This window comes from Octodon degus, unplaced genomic scaffold (genome assembly GCF_000260255.1).
Source record: "Octodon degus isolate 3935 unplaced genomic scaffold, OctDeg1.0 scaffold00156, whole genome shotgun sequence".
NCBI lineage: Eukaryota > Metazoa > Chordata > Mammalia > Rodentia > Octodontidae > Octodon > Octodon degus.
The window spans coordinates 4,725,768-4,749,551 of record NW_004524732.1 but is presented as its reverse complement, the minus strand read 5'-3'; the positions used below and the strand labels follow the sequence as shown (position 1 = coordinate 4,749,551).

Genomic DNA, 23,784 nt, shown 5'->3' with positions numbered 1-23,784 from the left:
GGGGGATTGAACTGCGGTCCCTGTGCTTTGCTAAGCTTGTTCTCAGTAGGTCCTTTAGACCACTGAGCCATCTCACCAGCCCCTTAAATCCAAATTTTATTTAAGGATTTCAAATTACACATTTCAAATTTCTTAAATGGAATAGAATCACCTTGGAATGAAGAGTTGGCATAAACGGACACTGACATCCCTTCATACTCCAATTTCATAAAGAAAGCAATTCACCTGCAAACCATACCCTTTTTTCAAAACTGATAGGGGGAAAAGAATCTTATCATCCAAAGTATGTCTGTGTATCTCTAGCTTTCTTTACATCTTCTTTATTCTGCTTACTGTTTCCTTCTGTAAAAGCCTGGTAGTCTCTTGGGTTCTAAAATGCTCTCCTGCTTTTTCCCCCTTTGGTTTCAGAGTCAACGGACAGATGTTTACTTTCCAATCAGGACTGGCTGAACAACTTAGTTGCCTGTAATCTTAAATAGCAATATTAGCACAATCAGGAAGCAAAGTACGTTAACCTTGGTATTTCAGTTTAAAAACTCTCCGGATGCAGAAGAAATGCTCTAAGCATGCCAACTGAACAAAAATAGCCATTTAGATTCAAACCCAAAAGGCGCTTGTTAACTCCTTATAGGTTACCATGAAGGCTGGCTTCTTCTCCTGATACTCCCAAGAGAGGACCTAACCCCAACTTGGCTTCCTGCTAGGGCCCATGTGAGTGGCACACTGTTGCACAAACATAAACCTGGCAGATATGCAGGAGTCGCCTCTAGCCCAGTGGCCTACAGTGCTGTCTCACAATCCAGTTACCGAGCAGCAGATACACTATTGGCATGTCGCTGAAGGACCTATGCTGCCAAGACAGCAATCAGACTATAGGAGGAGAAGAGAGTCTCCTTCCCCCTGGCTGGCTCACTGCCAGACCTGGGTACCTGCTCGCTCCGTCTCTGGCTTCCTTATAAAGGTCCCAGTGCTAGGTCCCTGGCTTCAGGAGCTCCACTCGCTGGGGGGCTCTGACTTGGCCTGTCAGAAGCATCCCAGGTAGTAAGTGGCCTGCCTCCTCTGTGGTACTGGGGGTCGAGCCAGGGGCACTCCATCACTGACTACATCCCTGCCCTTTTTTATTTTTTGAGACAGGGTCAAATCTGTGGGCCATCTCTGCACTGGTACATAACTGAGAAATGTGCTTTTGAAAAATATTCTGTGTAGAAGAGGTGAGGACAACCCCCATACTGACTGTCCAAAGCTGTGTGCTGCTGCATCTCCTGTCTAGTGCCTGCATCCCACTGTGGCCACCACCATTCCCAAGAGAAAGGCAGAAGGGAGGGCTCGCCAAACAACTAACTCAGCAGACTAAAGTGCCTACTTCGACAGGTGCAGGGACTGGGGTTTGATCCCCTGGCCTGCCATGCCAGCCCCGCCCCTGGGGTGCACTGAGACAGCAACTGAGACTGGTTGTGGTGTCACAAGCCTATAATCGCAGCCATTGAGAGTGTGAAAACAGCGGGATCACTATGAGTCTGATTTGTGTAGTGAGACCCTGTGGACTCTGTACTAAATACATTGAGAGAGAGAGAGAGAGAGAGAGAGAGAGAGAGAGAGAGAGAGAGAATGCTTAAAGGTGATAAAATCTACAAAGTTGTCTACCAAACCAGTTCCTCCAAAACTAATGCCCAAGCCTAAAAAGGCCCCTGCAAAGAAGGAAGCCAAAGTACCCAAAGGAAAAAAGGAATAGCTGACGCCAGCAAGGATGGGAATAACCCTGCAGAAAACAGAGATGCCAAGACAGAGCAGGAACAGAAAGCTGAAGGTGCTGGAGATGCCAAGCAAAATGTGTGCACTTTGGATGACTGGTGACTGTATAGTTTGAAAAAAAAAATTATCAAGTTTTATAAAAATGCAGAATTTTGTTTTATTTTTTTTTAAGCTATGCTGTTAGCACACAGAACACTTCGTCGTTGTTTTGGGGGAAGGATCATCTGTCAATAGTACAGGGTCTCCAACGCTGGATTGATGTGGGGAAGGCACCTTTCCCTGCTGGTTCTGAGAGACTTCCTCTTGGCTCTCAGGAGGAGGGATTCCCTGATGTTGACCCATGTGGCCACCTTGGCACAAATGCCTTATGTTACGGGACAGCTCCCAGTTATTTTATGTCCTCCTTTCCTCTGCCATCAGCATAGGCTTAACTCCCTTAAGCCCAGAGACCTGTTGGGATCTGAGCCCCAAAAGGGATGTTACCAGTGTGTCAGGCAATCTGGACTTGCCAGTAATGTTGAGTTGGTGGCCCACAAGAGCAACTGATTGCTTTTTCTAGATTGTGGATCTTCAGATTGGTAATTCTGCCATTTTCATTTCCTGAAAGTCAGGGTCGGCTTGTGAAAAGTTGTTAAACAACATGCTAAATATGAAATGTCAACCCTCACTCTAAACTTTCCCTACTTCAGAGCTTCAAAGGAAGACTTCATTGGATCTTATAGGGGGCTTTCTGATTTTTGATAGTCCAGCCAAGAAGGGAATTTGAAAGTTGTTGTGGGGCTGGTGAGATGGCTCAGTGGTCTAAAGCACCTACTTAGAACAAGCTAAACTAAACAAACCACAGGGACTGTGGTTCAATCCCCCAGCACCACATGCCAGCCCCGCCCCCTGGTGGGCTGAGCTGGCCACACACACACACACACACACACACACTAAATAAATAAATAAATAAATAAATATTTTTATTTTTATTTTTTTGGCAGAACCAGGGATTGAACTCAGACCCTTGCGCTTGCTAGGGAAGCGCTTATTCCACTGAGCCATCTCCCCGGCCCCAATAAATATTTAAAAAAAAGACAGAAAAAGAAAAAAAAAAGAAAGTTGTTGTATACTGTTAAAAATTGTGTGCCCATGTCCTGCCTGAAAATACTGTGATTGTTTATGAAAAGTATCTTTAATAAAGCTGGATACGGTTTGACTTGGCAAAAAAAATATTCCATGTAATTGCTGTACCATACATACATGATTTTTCTTTCTTTATTTTTTTTTATTTTGTGGAACCGGGGATTGAACTCAGTCCCTTGCATTTGCCAGGCAAGTGCTTATTCTATTGAGCTATCTCCCTGGCCCCCATGATTTTTCTTATATGTTTTTTTTTTTTTTTTTTAGAACCTGGGAATGAACTCAGACCCTTGCACTCGCCAGGGAAGTGCTTATTCCACTGAGCCATCTCCCCGGCCCCTATATGCGGTTTTGTAAAGCCAATTCTTACAGGGTCTGGCCGGACAGAAGGAACTGCGCTTGGCCAGAGTAGAGCCCTGGGGAAGAGCCGGGGCAAGCTCCACACAGCGAGCCTGACCCCCGACCCACACTGGGTCTGCAGCCATCTGGGTGGCCTGGGCTCCTCAGGGACTCTGCCTGTAGGCTACATGATTGCATCCTTGACTGACTCATCACGGGCTCAGTGCAGCTTTTGGGCAACTCATTTGAGTTGCCCTCTGAGTCTTTCTTCATCTTCAAATGGGGAAACCAGCCCCTTTTCAGTACTGAAAATTGAGCCCAAGGTCTTTGTACTGAGCTATGTCCCCACCCTTTTCTTAAATATTTAAATGCTGAGACTGGGTTGCCCCAAGTACTGTGAGCCTCCAGCCTCAGTCTCCACGTGTGCTAGCATTACAAGTGTGAGTCTCCACTCCTGGCTGAAATGGACCCTCTGGTTACGTGAGGACTCAGTAAGATGCTGCAAGCCGTGTGCTATTTAAGCATAAGGAATACTCAGAGCTTAAGCTGCAATGGTGGCTTTAGGGATGAGGTAGTTTAGATCTGGTGTCCCCCAAAGGCCTCCGTATCCAAGGCTTGTTGCCCAGGAAACCATTAGGGTTGGTGAGACTCACACAGGCCCTTGGGAGTGTGATTTCACAGTGACAGGTGGCAGCACCCACTGGGTCCCTGCTCTTCCCTCTGCTCCCAGGCTTCTGAAATGAAGGTTTTGCTCCACTTCCCTACCAAGGCAGCAGGGCTGAGACCAGACTGACCCCTCTGGAAGTATGAGCCAAAACAACCCTTCCTATTGATAAGGAGATTCTACTCAGGCATTTTGTTATAGTGATGGAAAGCTGAAAATATAACAAATGTCAAAGATAACACACAAAACCCAACTTGCAGAACTGAACATGGTAAGGGAATTTCCTGGAGGGTTCCGCAAGTAACTTTAGGAGACACACATGCCTTTTTTTTTTTTTTTTTGCGGAATCGAGGATTGAACTCAGGGCTTTGTGCTTGCCAGGGAAGCAGTTATTCTACTGAGCTGTCTCCCTGGCCCCTAATATTCTTTTCCTTTTTTTTTGTTGTTGTTGTTTTTGTTTTTAAACCAGGGACTGAACTCAGGCAAGTGCTTATTCTACTGAGCTATCTCCCTGGCCTCTATTTTGGAAAACGTCAATCATGTCTATCCTTGAATTTGCACAAAACCTTACTGTATTAAACTCAACCTTCATATAACTGCTGTCCAACCCCAGTTCACTAAACTAGTCTGATACGTACTGGCTCAACAATGTAAACATGCTTCCTGTTCCTGTAACAACACAGGGCAGGGTTTGGGGTGGTAGGCAATCAGCTCTCCAGTGAAGGACTTCCCCACTACCTGTATCTGGTTGTCATTTGCATACAGCTACTGTCAGAGAAGAGCCCAATGAGCACATCCTGTTCACAACACCTGGAGAAGTTAACCCAAGGCTCTGACCGCAAGGGAGGCTGGGAATTGCAGCTTAGTAGTGTGCATGAGGGAATATGGCAGTTGGTAGTTCATAGATGAGGAAAATACTTTTTCTTTTTTGCCGTACCAGGGATTGAACTCAGGACCCTGCACTTGCCAGGCAAGCGCTTATTCTACTGAACTAGCTCCCTGGGCTTGAGGAAAATACTCTTAACATGACTAACCAGCTTGTCATAATTAGCTGGTCACAAATGAGTGGCAAAGCTAGGACTGCAACTAGACTTGATAACCATGTCTGGGCCCTTAGCAGTCAGCCCCCATGCTGACCCACCCCCTTACCTAGACACTTGCCTACTGCCTATCTCGCTGCTTCTCCATAACCTGGCCTCTCCTGGGCAGATAGTGGGATCTCAGTCACACCCAGTCTGTATCACCTGGGACCATGACAGAAATGGTCTTGCCACCTCCCCTCCCAATGCTTTTGGCCCTTGCTACAGGCATGTGGGTTTGGAGGGCAAATGAGCTGCAGAGTACCACAGCTGCACCTGAGCCGAGGCTGACTTCACATTGCGGTCCCCAAGGAAGAGCAGACAAAGGTCAGCTTCAGGCCAGACTTTTATTTTTACAGGAGCAGTGGCCACACAGCACAGGAACACGAGTCCTAGAGGCACAGCCCCTGCAGCTGCAAGCCCAACAGGGACACTCATGCCTTTCTCCTTGGTCCACATGACCACACACCATCCACTGCACAGCCATTCCCACCCCTCCTCTCTTTCATGAACAGTCAATGATCCATCCTTTCAGCCAAGGGGAACCACTGTAAGTCTGATCTTACAGAAACCCTTCATGCAGCCAAGGAACTAGGGCTCTGGGGGGAGAGGCACATTGCTCTTCACACTCACTGCCACTGGCAGCCTGCTGCAAAGACAGACGGACAGGCTGCAAGGAGCACCATGCTTGGAAGACTCCTTCCAGGCAAGACATCACTGGAGCCTCATCTACCTGAGGCTGGGGTGACTCCAAAATACCTTCCAGTCTAGGCCCCAGGTAAGGTCCATGGAAGGTTGCATTTTTGTCAGAGAACTAAGGGTGACAGCTGCCAGCATCTGTGGCTACAGCCCAGGGGCTCCCGGACGGCAGCTGCACAGGTGACATGACAGCACTTCAGCTGGTGGCTTCGTCTAGCTCAGGGAGCCTTTCATCTACGCCAGGTAGAGTCATCAGCTCAGCACCGAGCGAGGGCTCACACATGCTGGGACTTGTGTGCTTTCCAGACTAGAGAATGAAGGCTCCCTTCTGTCCTTCAGGGCCCAAGTGGGCAAGGGGGACTTTTGACTTCCTGAATACCTCAAAGGCACCCAGTGCCGGGAAGACCACACTAGACGCTGCAGTGGGTCACCCCTGGGAGGAAGAGAGCGTGCCCTTCAGTGAGAGGGCGGCTCTACAGACTCTGGCAGGTGGCAGGGTGACATAGACGCTTCCTGGCCAGGCCCAGATGAGCTTTGCTGAAAATGACATGGGAGTTGCCTTGGGACTGGAGGACCTTAAGTAACAAAAATTCTCTAAGTGTCACCTGCATCATTTACTTTTCTTTCAACATAAACAGGGATTGGTTCCCTGGGTTTTGTGACAGTGGTGTCTAAGATTTTAGTTGGAAGGACTCTGGGGAAGTCTCACCTGGACCCATGTCATAGGTGAGGAAACTGCAGCTTGGAGGGAGGAACACTTGCCTGCGGATGCACAGCTTGTAGAAGGAGAGCAGGGACCAGGCACCAAGCCCCCGCTCCAGGGTCACCACTCACTGCTGTGATTGGCTCAGCTCTCTGTCTCCCTTACGGATCCCAGCACCTTCTCTCAGGACATGACTCTGGTCTGCAGCCAGGGCCAGCGGTTCTCACGATGGAGTTGTATAAACAACTACACTTAAATAGCAAGGCAGAGGGAGCTGTGGAAGTTCCCTTTCCCCTGAAGGAAACAGGACTAACTTTCTCTGAGTTTAGGATTTGTAAGGCACTGAAATTAACTAAGCTGGGGTAGGATAAAGAAAAGGGGAGATGAAGGGTAGGAAAAAATTAGCGGATGCTTTCCTCTTAGGGCCCCACAATGAGATCCTCAAGAAGCACAAGGTTGGGGACTGCACGTGCTTGTCCGCAGCCCCTGCCTCAGCTGCCAAGCAGCAAGGATGTATCCGCTGTGACCACACTGGTCCTGGAACATGAGAGGGTCTGTGGGGTGGGAAGCCAAGAAGCATGAGCCCAGGTGCTCGGGATCCAGCTCAGAGCTCAGGCCCCGCTCCAGCGGCATCCTGGGCTCTTACTGGGCTCAGTGATGGCAGGGCAGGCTCACAGGCCCGAGTGAACAGGGTGTGGGGCAGGACGTCACCAAGGACAGCAGAGAACTTTGGGATCAGACCTGGCTTTGGCACAGCACATCTTGGGCTTGCCTGCCTGACTGTTGCCCCCTGGGCCCTGGGTGGAGAGGAGCCTTCCTTCTCCCGATGGGGCTGTTCTGGCCAACTCAGGCAATGGTGGTGCAACTCCAGGGTATTCCCTTCATCATTCCAGCCAAACCTGTGCAAGGGTGACCTAGTGGGGAGGCTTTCTGGATTCAACCGCTGAACCCAAAGCATTTTAGTCAGGTGTGACGCTGAGTGGGAAGTAGTAACAGCTACTGTGTACAAAGTACTTTCCATGGGACAGACGCTGACTTAGACGGCAGCTTGCAGGCACAATCACCCCCTTCACTGGATGGAGAGACTAGAGCACAGGGGTTAAGTGACGCACCCAGAACCACACACTAATTAAGTGGCCACCTTGGGGCGGGGCTCAGGGTGGTCTGACTCCAAGTCCCATGCACTCTGCACATAACCGGATGCCCCCCCACACAACAGGATGCTGACGGGGCCCTCTGGGTAGAATTTCTGGAGGGGTTGCTATCTGAAAATGTGGGTCTGGGGAAGCACCCAAGCTGGGTGAAGGGAAGGTGCAGGGCTACCGCCTGCGTCTGTCTCTCCTGGAGGCTGGGCTCAGTGTCTCGCAGCCTTGCAGATCTTGTCGTATACCTCAGGGAAGGCATCCTGGCAGCCCAGCTGCTTGCGTAGCTTGTGGTACAAGGAGCCGTCAAACATCTCCCAGAACTCCTCCCGGTCCATGTAGCAGTCAGCATAGAGCATCTGGAACCTGCAAAGGGAAAGGAAAGGTGAGGGCTTGGGAGGTGGCATCAGGGGTACAGGGAGGTGACAGGTGCCTGAGCCACTCACCCATGCACATTCCGCACAAACTTCTCCAGCTGCCGCATGCAGGACCTGGCCTCGAAGTGCTTCACACGTGGCTCTCCGTAGGCACCGATGTCCACATACAGCTCAGCCTCGTCTCCCTTGGGGTGCACCAGGCCCGGCTGGCTGGGCAGGATGAATGGACACAGCCAGATGGGGTAGACCTGGGGAGGCCGGCGAGGTGGGCACTGGTGCCTCTTCTCCAGCAGGTGCCATTTCCACCCTCCCACAGGGGCCTGCCTGCTGCCCAGAGTGTTGGATCCTGCTGGCACTGAGACTGCCACCCAGGAGACATTCAGACACATGCTCATTACCAGGGCCACTGCCAAGTGACTGAGGCCTCTGAAGGGACAAGGCCTGATTTTACAGTTGGCCAAACTGAAGCTGAGAGGACAGGCATGCCTGGCCAGGTGGGCTATGGGCTCAGGGGAGAGGCTGTGAATGTCCCAGAGCCAGGCCTGCTGCCACTCACGTGGATGTCGTTGTGAAAGGTGTGCAGGGCTTGCCGCAGGCATTTCATGGGCACCAGCATGTCCTGTACCACGTGGTGCTGCTCATACAGCTTGCGCAGGGTCTCACCCTGGGTCAGCTTCAGCAGGGAGATCTTAGGGGGCACCATCCAGCCGAAGAGGTAGCGGAAAATGGGGTTGTTGCCGAAAGGGATGATATCCTGGAAGACCAAGGTTGGGAGAGGGGAAGGGGCCCAGGGCTGAGTGTGTCCCGGGACCAGGGCCCCATTCTATCCTTGACACTACATGTTCCAGGTACAACCCCAGTTTGGAGATTGTGAGCTGGAACTTTACCAGGTGGATGTGGGTTTGAGTTGGTTCTGGTATTTACCAGATGTGACCACCTTGGGCGAGTTCCTTAATTTCTTAGCATTCCATCTCCCCATCTGGCAGAGGGCCTTGTGAGGCTAATGACAAATCAAATGGAAGACACTCACTCAGTGTCTGGACCAGACTGGTGTGGTAGCTGTCACATGGCAGGCATCCCATAAGCAGAGATGAAGCCAGGGAGAAGGGCAATGCCCAGAGAGCTCAACCACGTTCCCTGAGGCCACACAGCAGAGATGGCTTTCACAGGTTGGGTGAAGTCTACAGAGGGTCATAGAAGCTCACTGGCATCTGGCATCCTGCCCACTCACCTACGTCATGCAGTTCTATGGCTCCCTCACCATACTCTTTGTCCATGTCAGCTTCACAGCAAGAGGAAACTTTGGCCCCCTCCTAGCTGAGGACACCCAGTACACAGCTGACACCCCATGCCCCAGCTCTCAGGACCCTTGAAGCCAAGAACACCCCTTTGTTCACTAGTCACAGGTGCTTTTGGAGCTGGGCGCTGGGCTGCGTCCTTAAAGTGCTCACTTTTGCATGCGTGCAGGAGGGACAGGGTGGGAGCTGACTAGGAACCAAGGAAGCCACAGGTAGCAAGCAGCAAAGGCTGAGGCACTCTCTCCCACATGCCCTGAAATCGCCATCGCTAGGGTGGGGCCTGCCTGATTTCCCCTGCCGTTGATGTTACCCAGGACAGCAATTCAGCAGACACGCTTTTCTTGCTCCCTGGGTTGTGTCTACCAGAGCTGCCTGTGTCCATGGTGGAAATCCCAGAGCACAGAGGTGACGCTCCCTGCACTTGCCCAATTTCTCTTCCCCAACGGCAGCCTTGGGTATAAACAACTGCCTGCCTTCCTGGAGATGCATGGCATACACATCAGCAGAGACTGAGAAACCCCAGACACGAGCCCCACAGCTGTGGCTTCTCAGTGCGCCCTGTTCCTCGCTGGGCCTGTGTGTCAGAGCGGGCACTGCTGCATTCCATCAAGGATGCCTGCCGCTGGCCTGCAGGGGTGCCAGTCTCTGCCTGCCGCTGGAACACAATCACATCTTTGCGTGCACATGGTGGCTCTGGCTACTGTTAGGCAACAGGGCAGAGAGTGACCACAGAGACTGGGAGACCCACAGAACCAGAACTGGTGACTCTTGGACCCTTGCTGCAGATGGTGCCAACCTGCTCTGCTCCATGCCCCCCCCCCTCACTGGGCTACTTGCAAACCCCAGTGAGGGCCCTTTGCACATGTCTTTGCCCTTCATATGCACATTCATTAGTGAAATAAACTCCTAGAAATGGAACATTCTAGATCAAATAGTATAACTTTAATGTGTCCTACTTCAAGAGCCTCACTGTTTAATACTTTCCCAAGCAAAGAGGACACCGCTCCCACACTCTTGTCTATGCTCACAGATCTCAGCCACCTCACTGCTCTGAGGGAGACTGAGGCCCTTTTCTCAAGTCAGCCTAGGCTGTCAGCTGAAACTGCTCCCTCTTGCTTTTTTTCCCATAATTTTATTGAGAGACAAATAGCAATGAGACAGTTTCAAATCAAATTGGTAGGTCAGTTTCAATAATAAACACATTGCATACTCTCTTCCTAGTGGTTATTTGCTGTACAAGATGCAGACACGATATCCTATTTACAAACACTATTATTAGAACAAATCCCTCTATTCATTAAGAGAATGTAACTATATATCTATCCTAACCATTTTGAATACAGATACAAAATGGACATTCATCTGTATCCCCTTTTTTGTTTAGTTTCATCATTTGAATATTATAGGTATGCTAACTCAGCAAAATATTCTTCCATAATAGTATTGGTTCTTCTGCTTGACTGGCAGTGTCAGAAATTGTTGACCTGAGTCCCCTACAGCTCAACATAACACCATGGCTTTACTTCTTATACTTCGTTTTTATACTTTTCTGCTGGATGGTTAAGACCAAGATAAAACAAGACCTATGCAACGAAAGTTGTAGCTTTTGGATCTGATAAGGTCAATCAAATCCCCTCAGGATTTATCCTGAGATCCTGTACCTCAGATTGTAGAATCTTTATCAGTGTCAGCCATGTAGATGAGTCACGGCCATTGCTTGGCCAGTGTGCTCTCTGTGAAAGCCTGAATGTTTTCTCTCCATGTGACTCTCCTTAGGCACAGTCTACATCATTGATCACTTTCCTCTTTGGCCCCATAATCTCCTTGATCAGAAAATTTGGGACACTACTGAGTTACATGACGTTACGGTACGAGTTCTCATATGTCCTGAATCTTAATTGACTTTGGAAGGCTAGGGCCAAAATGTTGGCTTTCCTTGAGGCCCTCCTTTTTCTCTAATTTTGGTCTGCAACCCTCTTGCTTTCTTTTTCTTTTTCTTTTTTGGCGGAACCAGGGATTGAACTCAGGCCCTTGCTCTTGCCAGGGAAGCACTTATTCCACTGAGCCATCTCCCTGGCCACCCCCTCTTGCTTTCAGTGGCTCACCCCTACCTGCCCCATGACTCATGCTTCCATCTCACAGTGTCCTTGAGTTCTGTGTCCCTGGTCTGCTCCTGTTCTGTCTTTGGAAATAACTGATGACTCCTCTCAGGAAGTAGCCAGGTGTGACCACGCTGTGCCTTTGCCCTGTTTCTTAAGTCACCCCAGTTCCTCCTGTGCTCTTACCTGCTACAGCAAAGCAGAATCAGCATGGGTGTATCAGGCCAAGCCAACTGGCCACAGTCCTGCCTGGGGCCCTCTCCTCAGGTTTGGAGCTGTCCCCAGACCTGATGAGGGCCTCCCATAAGCCTCCTGCCCATGGGCCCGGTGGAGCCTTGATTCTCCTGGATCCTCCCTGCTGCCCCCATACCAGTCCCTCTTGCTTCCCTAGAACCACCCTCAGCAACACTGAAGCACACTGTTCTCCCTCCCTCATGGCCGCTGGACCTGGGCCACTGCCAGTCTCTTCCAAAGCACTCTCTAGACTCTGGGCACTCTGGGGTCCTCTTACCTTCCGGAGGTCTTATCCTCCAATGGCCACAGCCAGAACTTGCTTGTCACACTTCAAAGCAGGGGACAGTACTACAGCTCCTGCAGACACAGGCTTAGAACTGACACCAGCCTGCTGACCACGCCCGGCCTCTGCCTGCTCCAGTATGAGGTTTCCAGGAGCAGTTTCACCACCCTGATTCCCTTCTGCCTTAGGCTGCTTCCTATGCGGAGCCCAGCTGCTGACATGGATCCTCTGGCTGGCAGAGCCTGCTGGGCCCTTCCGGAGTCTGTTGCCCCTTACGCCATCACTGCATTTCTAACTGCGTCTCCTGGCTCCCACCGAGAGCACTGGCCTCCTGCCACGGCCTTCGCTCCTTCCAGCTCAGCGTCCTGACTTCCACTCTGCCTGGCACCAGTGCAACTGCAGTCCCCTCTGTCACAGAGGCCTTGCAGCCTCCCTCCCTGGCTGGCTCGGACCGTCTCCAAGTCACACGTGCTCTACTCACTGCGTCACCTGCTCAGCCTCCCTTGTGCCTAGCTCTTTCCACTCCACTGCCCTGCCCCACAGCTATGCCTCTACCTGTGGCCTCCCTGGGAATTTCCCATTATGTCGTTCAGCAAGCCAAGGTGGTCTCCCAGTCCCGGCACTCCCCCAGCAAATGAATTTCTCTCTCCAGGGCCGGGTCATAGGTCATCTCTCAAGCCTCAAGCACCCCCCCTCACTGAAACTCTTGCCTCTCGTATCACTGCAAAACCAAAAGCAATCCAAAGCTCCCCCCATCGCCCTCCTGTCCTGTCCCAGCTACCACTCCCATGTGCCTGTGCTTCCACTGGAGGCCACCCCCTGAACACACCCTCACCTGCACTTCCTTCCTTTCTCCAGCAGATCCCACCTGACACGAAGCCATGCTGTCTTCTCTCCCACCCGAACCACAAGAACTCTGTGAGCCCTGCTCTGGGACACAGCCCGCTGGCCAACTGCCACCGCTTCCATTCAGGGCCAGCTGGTCAGGCTGGTCCTCACTATCTTCCTTCCTGTCTCCCATTCTCTGGGACTCAGCAATTGTGGTTTCATCGCCACTGCTCAAGGTGCCTGAGGACCTCTGCAGAGGTCCTCACGTGGCAGGAGCAGCGCTGGTCCTCTTCCCTCCTCTACACTTGTGTATTTTCTTCTGTGCTGGGGCTGAAACTAGATCTCACACATGCCAGGCAAGTGCTCTACCACTGAGCTGCACCCAAGCTCACCTCACTTGTCCAGAGTCCCCTTAGTTCTGGGGTGCCTTTTCCTCCTGGCACCCCTTTTCTACCCCCAGCCCCACTGGCACCTTCTCCCTCTAGGTCTCCATCCCTGGACCTGTAGGGCTTGGCTCTTGCACCTTTCTTTCTTTCTAAATTTTTATTCATTTTAATGAGAAAAAAGATAAAATAACAATGAAACAGTTTTAAAACAGGTTCGTAGGACGTTTACCGTAATTAATACATTGCATATTATTGTCTTTGTAGTAGTTATCCAGAGGACAAAATGCAGACACGATATCTTGTTTAAACAATATTAGTACAAACTTTTATTCTCAGTGAACTAAGAGAAAGTAGCTGTATATCTATCCTAATTCTCTTGTGCATACATATACACACACACACACACATATATACATATATACATATACATACACACACACACACACACACACACACACACACACACACACACACATATATATTCTTCCTTCCCGTTTCTTTTTTTCACAACAAAGCTGTCCTTTATTTACACTTTTGTGAAGTTAGTAACGCATGACTCTTGCACCTCTCTCTCACCTGCTTCCATGGCTTTAGATAACATCTGCCCACTTCAGGTGCCCATATTTACACGCGTGACTCCACCCTGCTAAACCCGATGTGCTGCCACATGAAGCCACTGCCTACTCGGTGTCACAGAGGCATCTCAGATGGACGTGTGCCAGACCGGACGTTTGCTTTCCCCTCCAGGCACTCCTGCCCCCGGCTTTCCACAGCAGTCAAGGGCACCCAGACAACCCCATTCTTGGGCCCCCAACCTTGGCGGTGATCATACCCACAGCCAATCTGCCTGGAAGTCCTGCGGGCTGGCCTGCCCCTCCACGCTCCCTCCAAGGCCTGATGCTTCTCCTCTTCCAATCCTACCCACACCCCAGCCACTCTCCATTCAGCTGAGATCTTTCCGCTTCAGCTCCAGCTCAGCAGCTTTTTTTTTTTTTTTTTTTTTTTTGCGGAACCGGGGATTGAACTTAGGCCCTTGCGTTTGCCAGGGAAGCGCTTATTCCACTGAGTCATCTCCCTGGCCCTCTCAGCAGCTTTTTTGCTGGTTTCCAACACTGTCAGTCCCTGTCGAGCACAGCAACACATGCAACAAACAATGGAAGAGTTGCCGGGCATGGTGGTGCATGCCTGTAAGCCCAGCCCTTGGGAGGCTGAGGCAGGAGGATCACTGCAAGTTCAAGACCAGCCTGGACTACAAAGTGAGCTCAAGGCCAGCCTGAACTGCGCAGTAAGACCCTGTCTCAAAAAGACAAAACAAAAGGAAACAAAAAACCATAGGAAAGAGCCAAATCTTACAGATCTCAGAGAAAAGCAACGGTAAATCTTTTTGACCATGCATTTGGCAACTGTCTTTTTTTTTTTTTTTTGGTCTTGAGACAAGGTTTCACTATGTAGTGAAACCACCACCTCAGGTATGAGGTGGAAGCGTGCCATTGCCCACCGTTGGTCACTGGCCTCTGTCTACTGACCCACCGCCTCCTTCAGGATCCTGCCCCCATCACCCCTACCTTTGTGGCCCAAAGCCTATTTCTTCACACATAAAGTGATATATATATATATATATTAGGATTGCAAGTTTTTTTCATTTATGTATTTGGTACAGGGTCTCACTACGCAGCTCAGACTTGTAGTGATCCTACTGTTTTCAGCCTCCACAGTGCTGGAATTACAGGCTTGTGCCACCATGCCTGGACTTGGTCACAGGCTCAGTGTGCCCTGGGGGTGGGGCCGGCACAGCATGCGGGATCAAACACTGGTCCCTGCGCTTGTTAAAGCAGGCGCTTAGTCCACTGAGCTATCTTGCTGGTCTAGGATTATAAGTTTGAGCCCAGCCCAGGCTAGCCTGGAACTTGTGGCGATCTTCTTGCCTCAGCCCTGAGTGCTGGGGTTACAGGCTTGTGTCACCACACCTGGTCTAGCAATAGCATTTTAAATGCCACAGTAAGAGCACGAGCAACCAAAGAGACAACAGATAAACTAGACTTCAGCTACGTTAAAAGGGCTTCACCAAGAAAGTGGACAGAAACATAGATGATATTTGCACATGATGCTCTCTGATAATGCTGATACCCAGAATAGAAAAGAACTCTGCCAGCTCCAAGGCAAAGACAAAACAGCCCTGTTAAAAATGGACAACGATGTGAACAGTTTGCCAAAGATACACAAATGGCCAACAAGCCCATGAATCCAAAGAAAATTAAAATCAAAGCCATAAGGAAGTGCCATTTCATACCCACTAGGATGGCTATGTAATGACAAGCATTTAAACACCAGGAAATAGTGTGGTGGAAATGCAAACAAACTGCAGCATTCACTCGCTGCCGCCGGGGAGAACAGCCGGGCGGTTCTGTGACACCTTACACAGAATCATCATGCAATCTGGCAACTGTGCCCAGGTGTGTTTATACCCAAAAAGCAGAAAACTGGAATTCAAACAAATACTTGTGGATGAACATTCACGGTGGCACTGTTCACAGTGGCCAGAAGGCTGGAACAGCCCAAACACCCAACAACAGACATGTGGAAAAGCCAAGCGTGGTAATGCAGTACTACTCAGCCACAGAAAGAAAGAAAAACATTACTAGAAACATACAAAGAAACACTGCGCAAAATGATGAGGTGCCAGTCACGGGGCACACCCCATATGATTTGAGATCATAGGAAGCTGCCGGAAGAGGCGAATCCTTACAGGCAGTCAGTCAAAAGCTGCCACAGGCGGGCGGAAGAGATGGAAAGACACTTCCTAAGGGTGTGAGCTTTCCTTCTGGGATAAGAAAAGGTTTCGGAACCAGACAGAGGTGGTGGGCACACAACACTGCACGGGAATTAAATGTATGAGCTGTCCACTTGACAGCTGTTAATTCTTCTAGCTCGTGGCGGTTGTCCCTCTGCCTGGGCTCTCTGCCATTCTTGTGTTCTGGTCCCTGCCCACAAATATCTCCCAAGGGACCTTTCCTGATCACCCTACCCCGTACAGGCACTGGCAGATCTTGCCTACCTTGCCAGGGCACACGACAGGCTTTCCCCGGGTGCAGAGCTGGCCCCTTCCTCCTCCTGCTCTTGGCTCTCTACAGAGCAGAGCCCATCTGCTCAGAAGGTTGACCCTTCCCGAGGCAGAGGCCTGCACTGCCTCCGAGCACCAGCGGTGACAGCCTGCTTAGGTCACTGTCAGCACTGCTCTGCTCAGGTCCCTCAGGACAAAGCTGAGGACAGGCCAGTCTCACCTGGAGCTCCCAGAAGATGCTGCGAGTGTGGCGGTGGTAGTACTGTCTCAGGGGAATGTACTCCAGGCCCTCCTGGTTTGTCTTTAGGTAGTTCTCCACGTGCTTGAAGAACCAGGGCTTGTAGTAGCTGCCGATGCTGTTCAGCTGAAATGACAGAGGCCACAGTGATCAGCAGAGGCGAGCACTAGCCACCCCCAGAGGGTAGCAGCAAAGCTGGCTGCTGGCTGGCAGCACGGCCGGCCTTTCCACAGCTGTCAGGTCAGCACCACCACCACCGTTTGAAGAGCAGGCAGGCCTGGGTGCAGCGGTGCTCCCTCCACACAGAAGCTGGAAGTGGTGCGCACAAGACTACCCCGCTAGCTCCAGATGGTCCAGGGAACCTCGCGAGCCCACCCCAGCCTGCTGCTGCTAGGCCACCAGCGGCGCGTGCAAATCAACAGTGCCTACTGTGATGCAGGGCTCCACGCGGCAGCGCCCCCAGGCCGGAGGTTACCCCTCACTGCAGCTCGTCACTCAGCTCTAGGGGGCCCCACACTTCCCTGATGGCAGCTGAGCCAGCCCTACAGTCTTCCAGCACAGCACTCCTCTCCTCGGACATGAGGTGGAAGCTTTAGGGTCCTGCCCTCATCACTCCCTACCTGTGTGGCCCGAAACCTATGAGCTTATTTCTTTATACATAAAGTAACAAATACATCATACTTATATATTATATATAATATGTATCATATATAATAGTATATATATTTATATAATGCATATTATATATTTATATACTGTATAGAATATATATATATATATATATATATATATATATATATATATATATATTATATTTAGGATTGCAACTTTGAGCCCAGCTTAGGCAACTTACTGAAAGACTGGTTAAAAAGAAAAAGGAAAAAAAAAAAAAAGCTTAGTGCAAAGGCCCTGGGTTCAATCCAAGTACTATTTAAAAAGTGTGTGTGTGTGTATTTGTGCCTTTTAGATTTATACATGCATGCAGTTTTTAAATAAAACTACAGCCATCGTGTGCACACTGTGAGTATTTGCCCTTTCCCTTACAATTCCCAGCTCACTCTGGGCAGGCTGCTTGGCCTCTGAGATCCCCACTTACTCTACAGGTGCTCCCTAACCCCCACGGTGGTGAAGTCAACACAGAATATGCCCAGCACAGGACGTACAGGATGAGCTCCCTGCTCCTCACTGGCCAACCCCTGCATGGGAGCCAGGCAGCCCTCTGCCTTGCCTGCTGCAGCCAGCACACGCAGCTTGTATATGTGTCACTCTCTCTTGCATCCTCCTCTGAAAGGAGACTGGGGCATTGCCACAGTGCACTGGGCAATGGGCTCAGCAGCCCGAGTGGCCCTACTGGTTCTGGTGTGGATGTACACGGCCTCTGTCTAGTAAGCACAGGAGGCTGAAGCCCACCAGGAACCACAGCAGCCTGAGCCACGCCAGGGGAGACCTGGATGCACACCTGCTGCGTAATGAAGATGAGACTCGGGGAACCTGGATTCCGGTGTTCCTGCCCAGACTTAGTAGGAACTGCTGAGAAATGCAGGAAATGATGAAGATACCAGATCCAGCTTCTCCTGGGGTGCTAGGGCAGCACGGGCTCCATGCCGGCCCCAGCACATCCACAGCAAGCCACTTCTCCTGGGTCTGTGGAGGTTGTAAAATGGACTGCTGCATCCCCTCAGGGTCCCGGCGTCCTTACCCTGAACAGTCAGAGGGTAACAAGTCTGACAGGGTAACTTGTCCCATGGGGACAAGTCTGGGGCAGCAATACACACTGCCGGGTCAGGAAGAAACACTCCATGACACGACACCCGCCTGCCTAATGTCATCTATCCCTCTACTGCCCCAGTCTTGTTCACCTTGGGGATCAAGGTCTTGCTTACTGGGCCACTTGGCAATGTGGCCTTGGCGCCTCCCTGCCAGAGCCAGGGAGATCTTTGGGAAGGCCCTGGATTTCTCCTTGGAAAGTAAGGGAATTGGGTAGGTGTTCAAACCTTTTAAAAGGAAAGGAAGCACAGAGCTGCTTTGGTGCGGTGGGGCAGTGGCCCCAGCCCTCTCCCGGCACCACAGTATGGACCACCTCTGGGTGGGTGCCTCAGCAGAGCTGGGAAAGCGCTCCTCTGCACATCCCCACCAGGTCACTACAGCAGGTTCTACAGGAGGGCCTGGTCAGGGACACATGGACCATGCCTTGGCCCCGAGCACTCTGGCTCCACATGCAGTGCTGTCACGGCTGCTCCTGGAGCTGCCCCTAGACCCCACAGTGCCCTGCCAGGACTGTTGCTGCAGACCCCACATGACACCAGGAGCTGACCAAGGGGTGAGCACCACTGAGCCAGGAGCCAGAGGGGGATTCAGACCTGCCGCATGCTCCCCAGGAGTCCTCTCTGGACCTGCTTCCTTGTTTGGAGAGGAGATACTCCAGATGATTCTCATGGCCTTCCTGGCTCTCAAATGTTCCAAGGATATGGGTACAGAGCAGGTTGTCAGCAACACCTTCGTTGCTCCACGAATTCTACATTAAGATATGCTCTAGCTTATAGACAAAAAATGTTTGCTGTTTCATTAATTAACAACGAGAAACCTGCACTCCCTCCAATCTGCACACAGCCGTGCTGGCGTTAGCAGAGCAGCGGGGAGGCCGTGCACCCCGGGGCCGAGCTGATCACACACAGGCAGTCTGGAAGGTGACCAGAACGCGCCAAACTCACTCACCGGAAAACTCTGAAAAGAAATGTTTGGCCTTGGAAGTAACTCAAGAACTGGACAATGAAGAGATACTATTTTTAACCTTGTCAGGCTGGCGAAACATCAAAGAGCAAAGAGCAACGCTATCACAAGCGTGTTGGCAGGAACAGAGGGGAAAGACCAGCCCACTGCTTGAGGTAGTGCAGGGCAGCCGTGTGCTCTCAGCTACCCCCGTGTCCTGTGCTCGTGCCTGAGCCAGACAGTGCACTCGGGAGAAGGACAAGCACCGATGGCAGAGCAGCTTACGTCCTCAATGCCGCTGTGTTCGTAAGAGCAGAGCAACGGAGGCAGCGTGAGGTGCTCATCAGTAAGCGATGGGTTAGACCAGTGCTCAGCACCCAGGAATGGGTCACATCCGTGGGGGCGCCTTCCTTTCCTTGCCCTTGTTTATACCCTTGAATTCTCTTACCAAAATTACAACTCTTTTCTCTTGCCTCTATCTTTTTTTTTTTTTTGCCCTGATGGAGGAGGGGTAAGGTAGAATGTATGCTAGGGAAGTGTTCTACCACTGAGCCATATCCAACCACACAACTTCTTTTTTTGTCTTTGTGAGATAAGGTCTCACTATGTAGTTCAGGATGGCCTTGAACTCACTTTGTAGTTCAGGCTGGACTTGAACTTGCAGCAATCCTCCTGCCTCAGTTTCCATAAATCCTTTATAAATGAAAAATAATTTGCTATTACAAATTATGTGCTGTTGGGGTTGGATCTGGAGACATATTTCTATAATCCCAGCACTCAAGAGGCTGAGGTAGGAGTGAGGGGAGTTCAGACCAGCCTAGATTATAAGTGAGTTCAAGGTTGGCCTACAGGGCCCGGGGAGATAGCTCAGTAGAATAAGTGCTTGCTGGGCAAGCACAGGGTCCTGAGTTCAATCCCCAGTACCACAAAAAAAAAAAAAAAAAAAAAAAAAAAAAGGTAAGCCTACAGTACATATCAAGACCCTGTCTCAAAACAAAAAAATTACATGGTATGAACTGAAAGAGTGTTGATCTGGTTTCTGAAGCATCACAGCAAGAACTGACGTGTTGGCTGTCATCCTTTGGAAATTTATAGTACTTCTTCTACCCTCACCTTCCACATCTATACAGTGACCTATAGTAAGAACCAGGGATGCCATCCCAGGAGGCAAAGCCTGCTGCCTGAACCCCATGCGGGTGTCCAGCCTCCTCCCTCTGGGCCTTGGGTGCCAGCAGCAGGTGCCAGGCTTACCTTGCTGGGCTCTGCTTCATCAGTCATAACGCCGGTCATGATGACTGCCTCGTCCAGGGAATAGAGCAGCCCCTCCACAAAGTGGTTTTCCAGCCGCTGGGACTCCAGGGTGAATTTGTCACAGATGGCCTCCAGGCCTCGCACCGGCTCAAACCGCAGCTTGACATACTTCTTGGCGGGGACGATTCGGATCTCAGCAGCCACCAGGAATCCCAGGGTCCCGCAGGACCAGGGCACGGCGTAAAATAGGTCTGAGTTTTCGGACTGTGGCACAGAACAAACGCCGGTTCAGGGCATGCCCTGTGGCCAAGGGGCACTGCTGCTCCTACTGCCAGGTATGAATCTGAGCAGGGACCTTCACCACCTGCCCTCAGCACGTCACCCACAGGTTAGGGAAGCACACATCCAGGTGACTCGCCTTACCACCCGCCCAGGGCTTACATGCCCACTCCAGTCCAGGTGGGCGGGTGTTCTTCCCACAGCACCTCCTCTGGGGTGGTAAAGCCAGCTGCTTCCAACTTCCTTCCCACATTCTCAGAGACCAGCCACCGACCTTTTCCTTCAACCATTCTAATTCCAATTCTTGATTCTCAAAAAGCTCCTTTCAACAAAGTCCAGCCGGTCCTGGCTTTGCCAGTGAGTCAGCCCTGTGTGTCCTCTGCCAAGCCTGAATGCCCTTAGTGGTAGGAATGGCGGCGTTAGGGTTTGTGTCTAGAGACCCTGAAGCTTCACGCTGTCACAGGCGGGGCTTTTTTGGAGGTGGCTGGATCTAGAACGTGTGACTGAGTCATGGAGCAATGCTAGCACTTAGGTGGATAATTACTAAATCAGTCCTCTGATTGGTTTGGCATCATCCTAATTCCAGTAGCCTGGACACAATATAAGGGACACAGAAAAGCTTGCCTTTTCCCTTGCTTGCTTTTACTGTCTTTTGCTTGCCATGAACTGGTTTTCCTCTGCAATCCCCCTCTGTCAAGACACCCTGTCTTGCACCCAGCCCATGACAGCCTAAAACCTCTATAAGTCATGAAACCTTTCATCCCTTGTGACACTCAGGTATTTGGTCTCAGCAATTGCTGAGAACAGTGACTAAGACAGGGTTTAGTCTGAGGCTCTGCTGGTGGTAAACAGGCTTGAAGGCAGGGCCCGGGCAGGCGTTCAGGAAATCCTGCTGCGCAGATGAGAAATCGACTGAGGTAGATCTCTCTAAGGCCCCTACTCCCAACAGGACCCCTTTCCTGGGACTCATACCCTCTGTGCAGCCAGAAGCCCAGGAGGTCCCCGAAACAGCCGCTTCCAAAACACAGGATGCCCCTCCAAGCCCAGGCATATGCTAGGGCAGACCTGATTTAGAGCTCTAATTCTGCCCCACTCCTCAGGTAAAATGATTCAAATATTTGTGTCCTACTTTACGTGGCAGAATTATCTTTTCCCAGAGCAGCCTACTTGATTTGGGTTCATAGGGGTTCGACGAGCCCAAGTTCAGTGGCCTGACCCACTCTGGAGAGGCAGCTTGGGGTAACAGATGGCTGAGGACTGGATCCTTGGGTACCTGGTTGAGTCCCTTTATTATCTTGGGACCTAGGCCAGGATTACAAACCCTCTGTGCTCTTACTTTTCTACTGGTGAAGTGGGGATAATAATAGCACTAACTCATAGGTGACTTAAGGTATAAGTGCCTTAACAGATGTACTCAGGAGGGGCACGTAAACTTCTGCTAGCACTCTGGGTACGGATGAACTGGTACATCTTCAGCATGGTCCCTCAGTGGACGCCCTCACCCCTCACTCACCGGTGTGCAGCGCACGAAGCTGCCATCAGCCAGGACCAGCTCGTAGGCGGTACAGATGTGCTGGAACAGGCCATACTTGTGGGATGAAGACTCAATGCCTGTGCCCATGATTAAGCCCCCTGCAGAGACACGTGTGTCAGCCTGGCAGAGCTGTGGTCTCAGGGCAGGGGCGGCAGACATGGGGCTGTCAACTCAGCACAGATTCCTGCTGCAGTCACTGTGGTGAGCAGAAGTGAAGAGGCTGGGCTCACACAGGAGCAGAGGGCCTTGACCGAGGGAGTGGGTGGGCAGGGTCCGCTGGGGTACTCAGCCCCCGCCTCTAGCCAGCTCGCCTGAGAGACCGTGTGCATTCACTTTAAGGGGACTTCAGTGAAAAGGAAGGGTACTGTAAGGGCTGGGAGTGTGACACATGGGGCTGGTTGGAGGAGAGGGTACTTTCCTATATAAGAAAAGGCTTCCCATGAGCCCTGTGAGAAGCAAAGTGGGCCTAGGAGGAACGGAAAGATGGACAGAGTCCTCGGGAAGCAGATCTAAGCGGGAACTTGAAAAGTGCCTTTGAAAACTTGAGCTGCTCAGAGTGGTGGACAGTGAAACTGTCCCCGTGCTAGGTAGGTATGACAGGGTGACTTCTGTCCTGGATGGGAGGGGCCACTTCTGGACCTGGGGCCATCTGACTCCTCCTGCCTTGGATGTGAGTCCTCACCCACTGTGAGGTCGTCGAGCTCAGGCAGCACGGGCAGTGTCCAGCCAATGGAAGTCAGCAGGGCGGTCACCTGACCCATGGACGCCAAGGGCTCCACGCGGACGATCTGCAGACATGAGAGGAGAGACCCCGGTCTCAAGGAGGTGGCTGGGCCTGGCGAGCTGTCCAGCACACAGGTGTCATTCCAAACCTTCCTGAGCACCCAGCACAGGTGTTCCCCAGCTTTCACTGGTCTTGTCTAGAGCACTACACTGCCTTTACCTACTCTGGCAACAGGTTAAGGGTTGAATCAAATCCTTTAAAATACCTTACAATGTACGCTCTATTTTTTTTTTGCTGAACCGGGGATTGAACTCAGACCCTTGCACTTGCCAGGGAAGTGCATATTCTACTGAGACATCTCCCCAGTCCCTGAATGTTCTATTTTTTTTAGATAACAAAAGACATATACATTTGAAAGACTCAGCAACAATAAGGAAGAAAACAAAAATCCGTTCTATTTCTTCAGAATTACTGATGTTAACAATGGAGTGGATTCTTCAGTTTTTTCCATTACACATTTATATATCTCCATTTCTTTTTTAAAAAATGTATTTAGTACAGGGTCTACAGGGTCTCACTACATAGACTGGACTCACAGTGATTCTCCTGTTTTTAGCCTCCCAAGTGCTGGGATTACAAGGATGCACCACCACACTTTCTCAGCACGCCCTGGGGGTAGGGCTGGCACAGAACTATGGGAATCAAACCTTGCTGCACTCTGCCTAAGCAGGCGCTTTAGTCCCCTGAGCTATCTGGTTGGCCCTATATCTCCATTTCTAATTTGTACACTCACAAATGTGTAGTGTGTTGTCCTCCTTTTGAAAAACAACTCTATGACCATCACCTCCTGTCATTTACCTCCTTTTAAAATGTGTGGGTTTTTTTTTGAGACAGGGTCTGGCTATGTAGCACAGGTTGGCCTCAAACTCACAGTGATCCTCCTGCATCAGCCTCCTTAGTACTGGGATTACAGGTGTGCATCA

The 23,784-nt window shown here is 50.9% G+C and overlaps 1 protein-coding gene across 2 annotated transcripts in view; it reads right to left on the bottom strand.

Annotated features, from left to right (window-relative positions):
* Positions 1-1,187: 1,187 nt before the first annotated feature.
* The window catches only part of Dhcr24 (24-dehydrocholesterol reductase), a 31,289-nt gene continuing 8,692 nt past the window's right edge, over positions 1,188-23,784 (bottom strand). Inside the window, exons 3-10 of one of the 2 annotated variants that reach the window (XR_002818341.1) lie at positions 22,760-22,865; positions 22,057-22,175; positions 20,265-20,528; positions 16,287-16,430; positions 8,434-8,631; positions 7,947-8,125; positions 5,419-7,866; positions 1,188-1,198 (exon numbers count right to left, since the gene is read on the bottom strand). Coding sequence is in view for 1 of the 2 variants with exons in the window: in XM_004642543.2 (XP_004642600.1) it covers positions 7,713-7,866; positions 7,947-8,125; positions 8,434-8,631; positions 16,287-16,430; positions 20,265-20,528; positions 22,057-22,175; positions 22,760-22,865 (1,164 nt within the window). In the remaining variant the exon portion in view is untranslated. Of the gene's footprint in view, positions 1,199-5,286; positions 7,867-7,946; positions 8,126-8,433; positions 8,632-16,286; positions 16,431-20,264; positions 20,529-22,056; positions 22,176-22,759; positions 22,866-23,784 lie in introns of those variants that run through there. The other variant, XM_004642543.2, reaches the window with a different exon arrangement.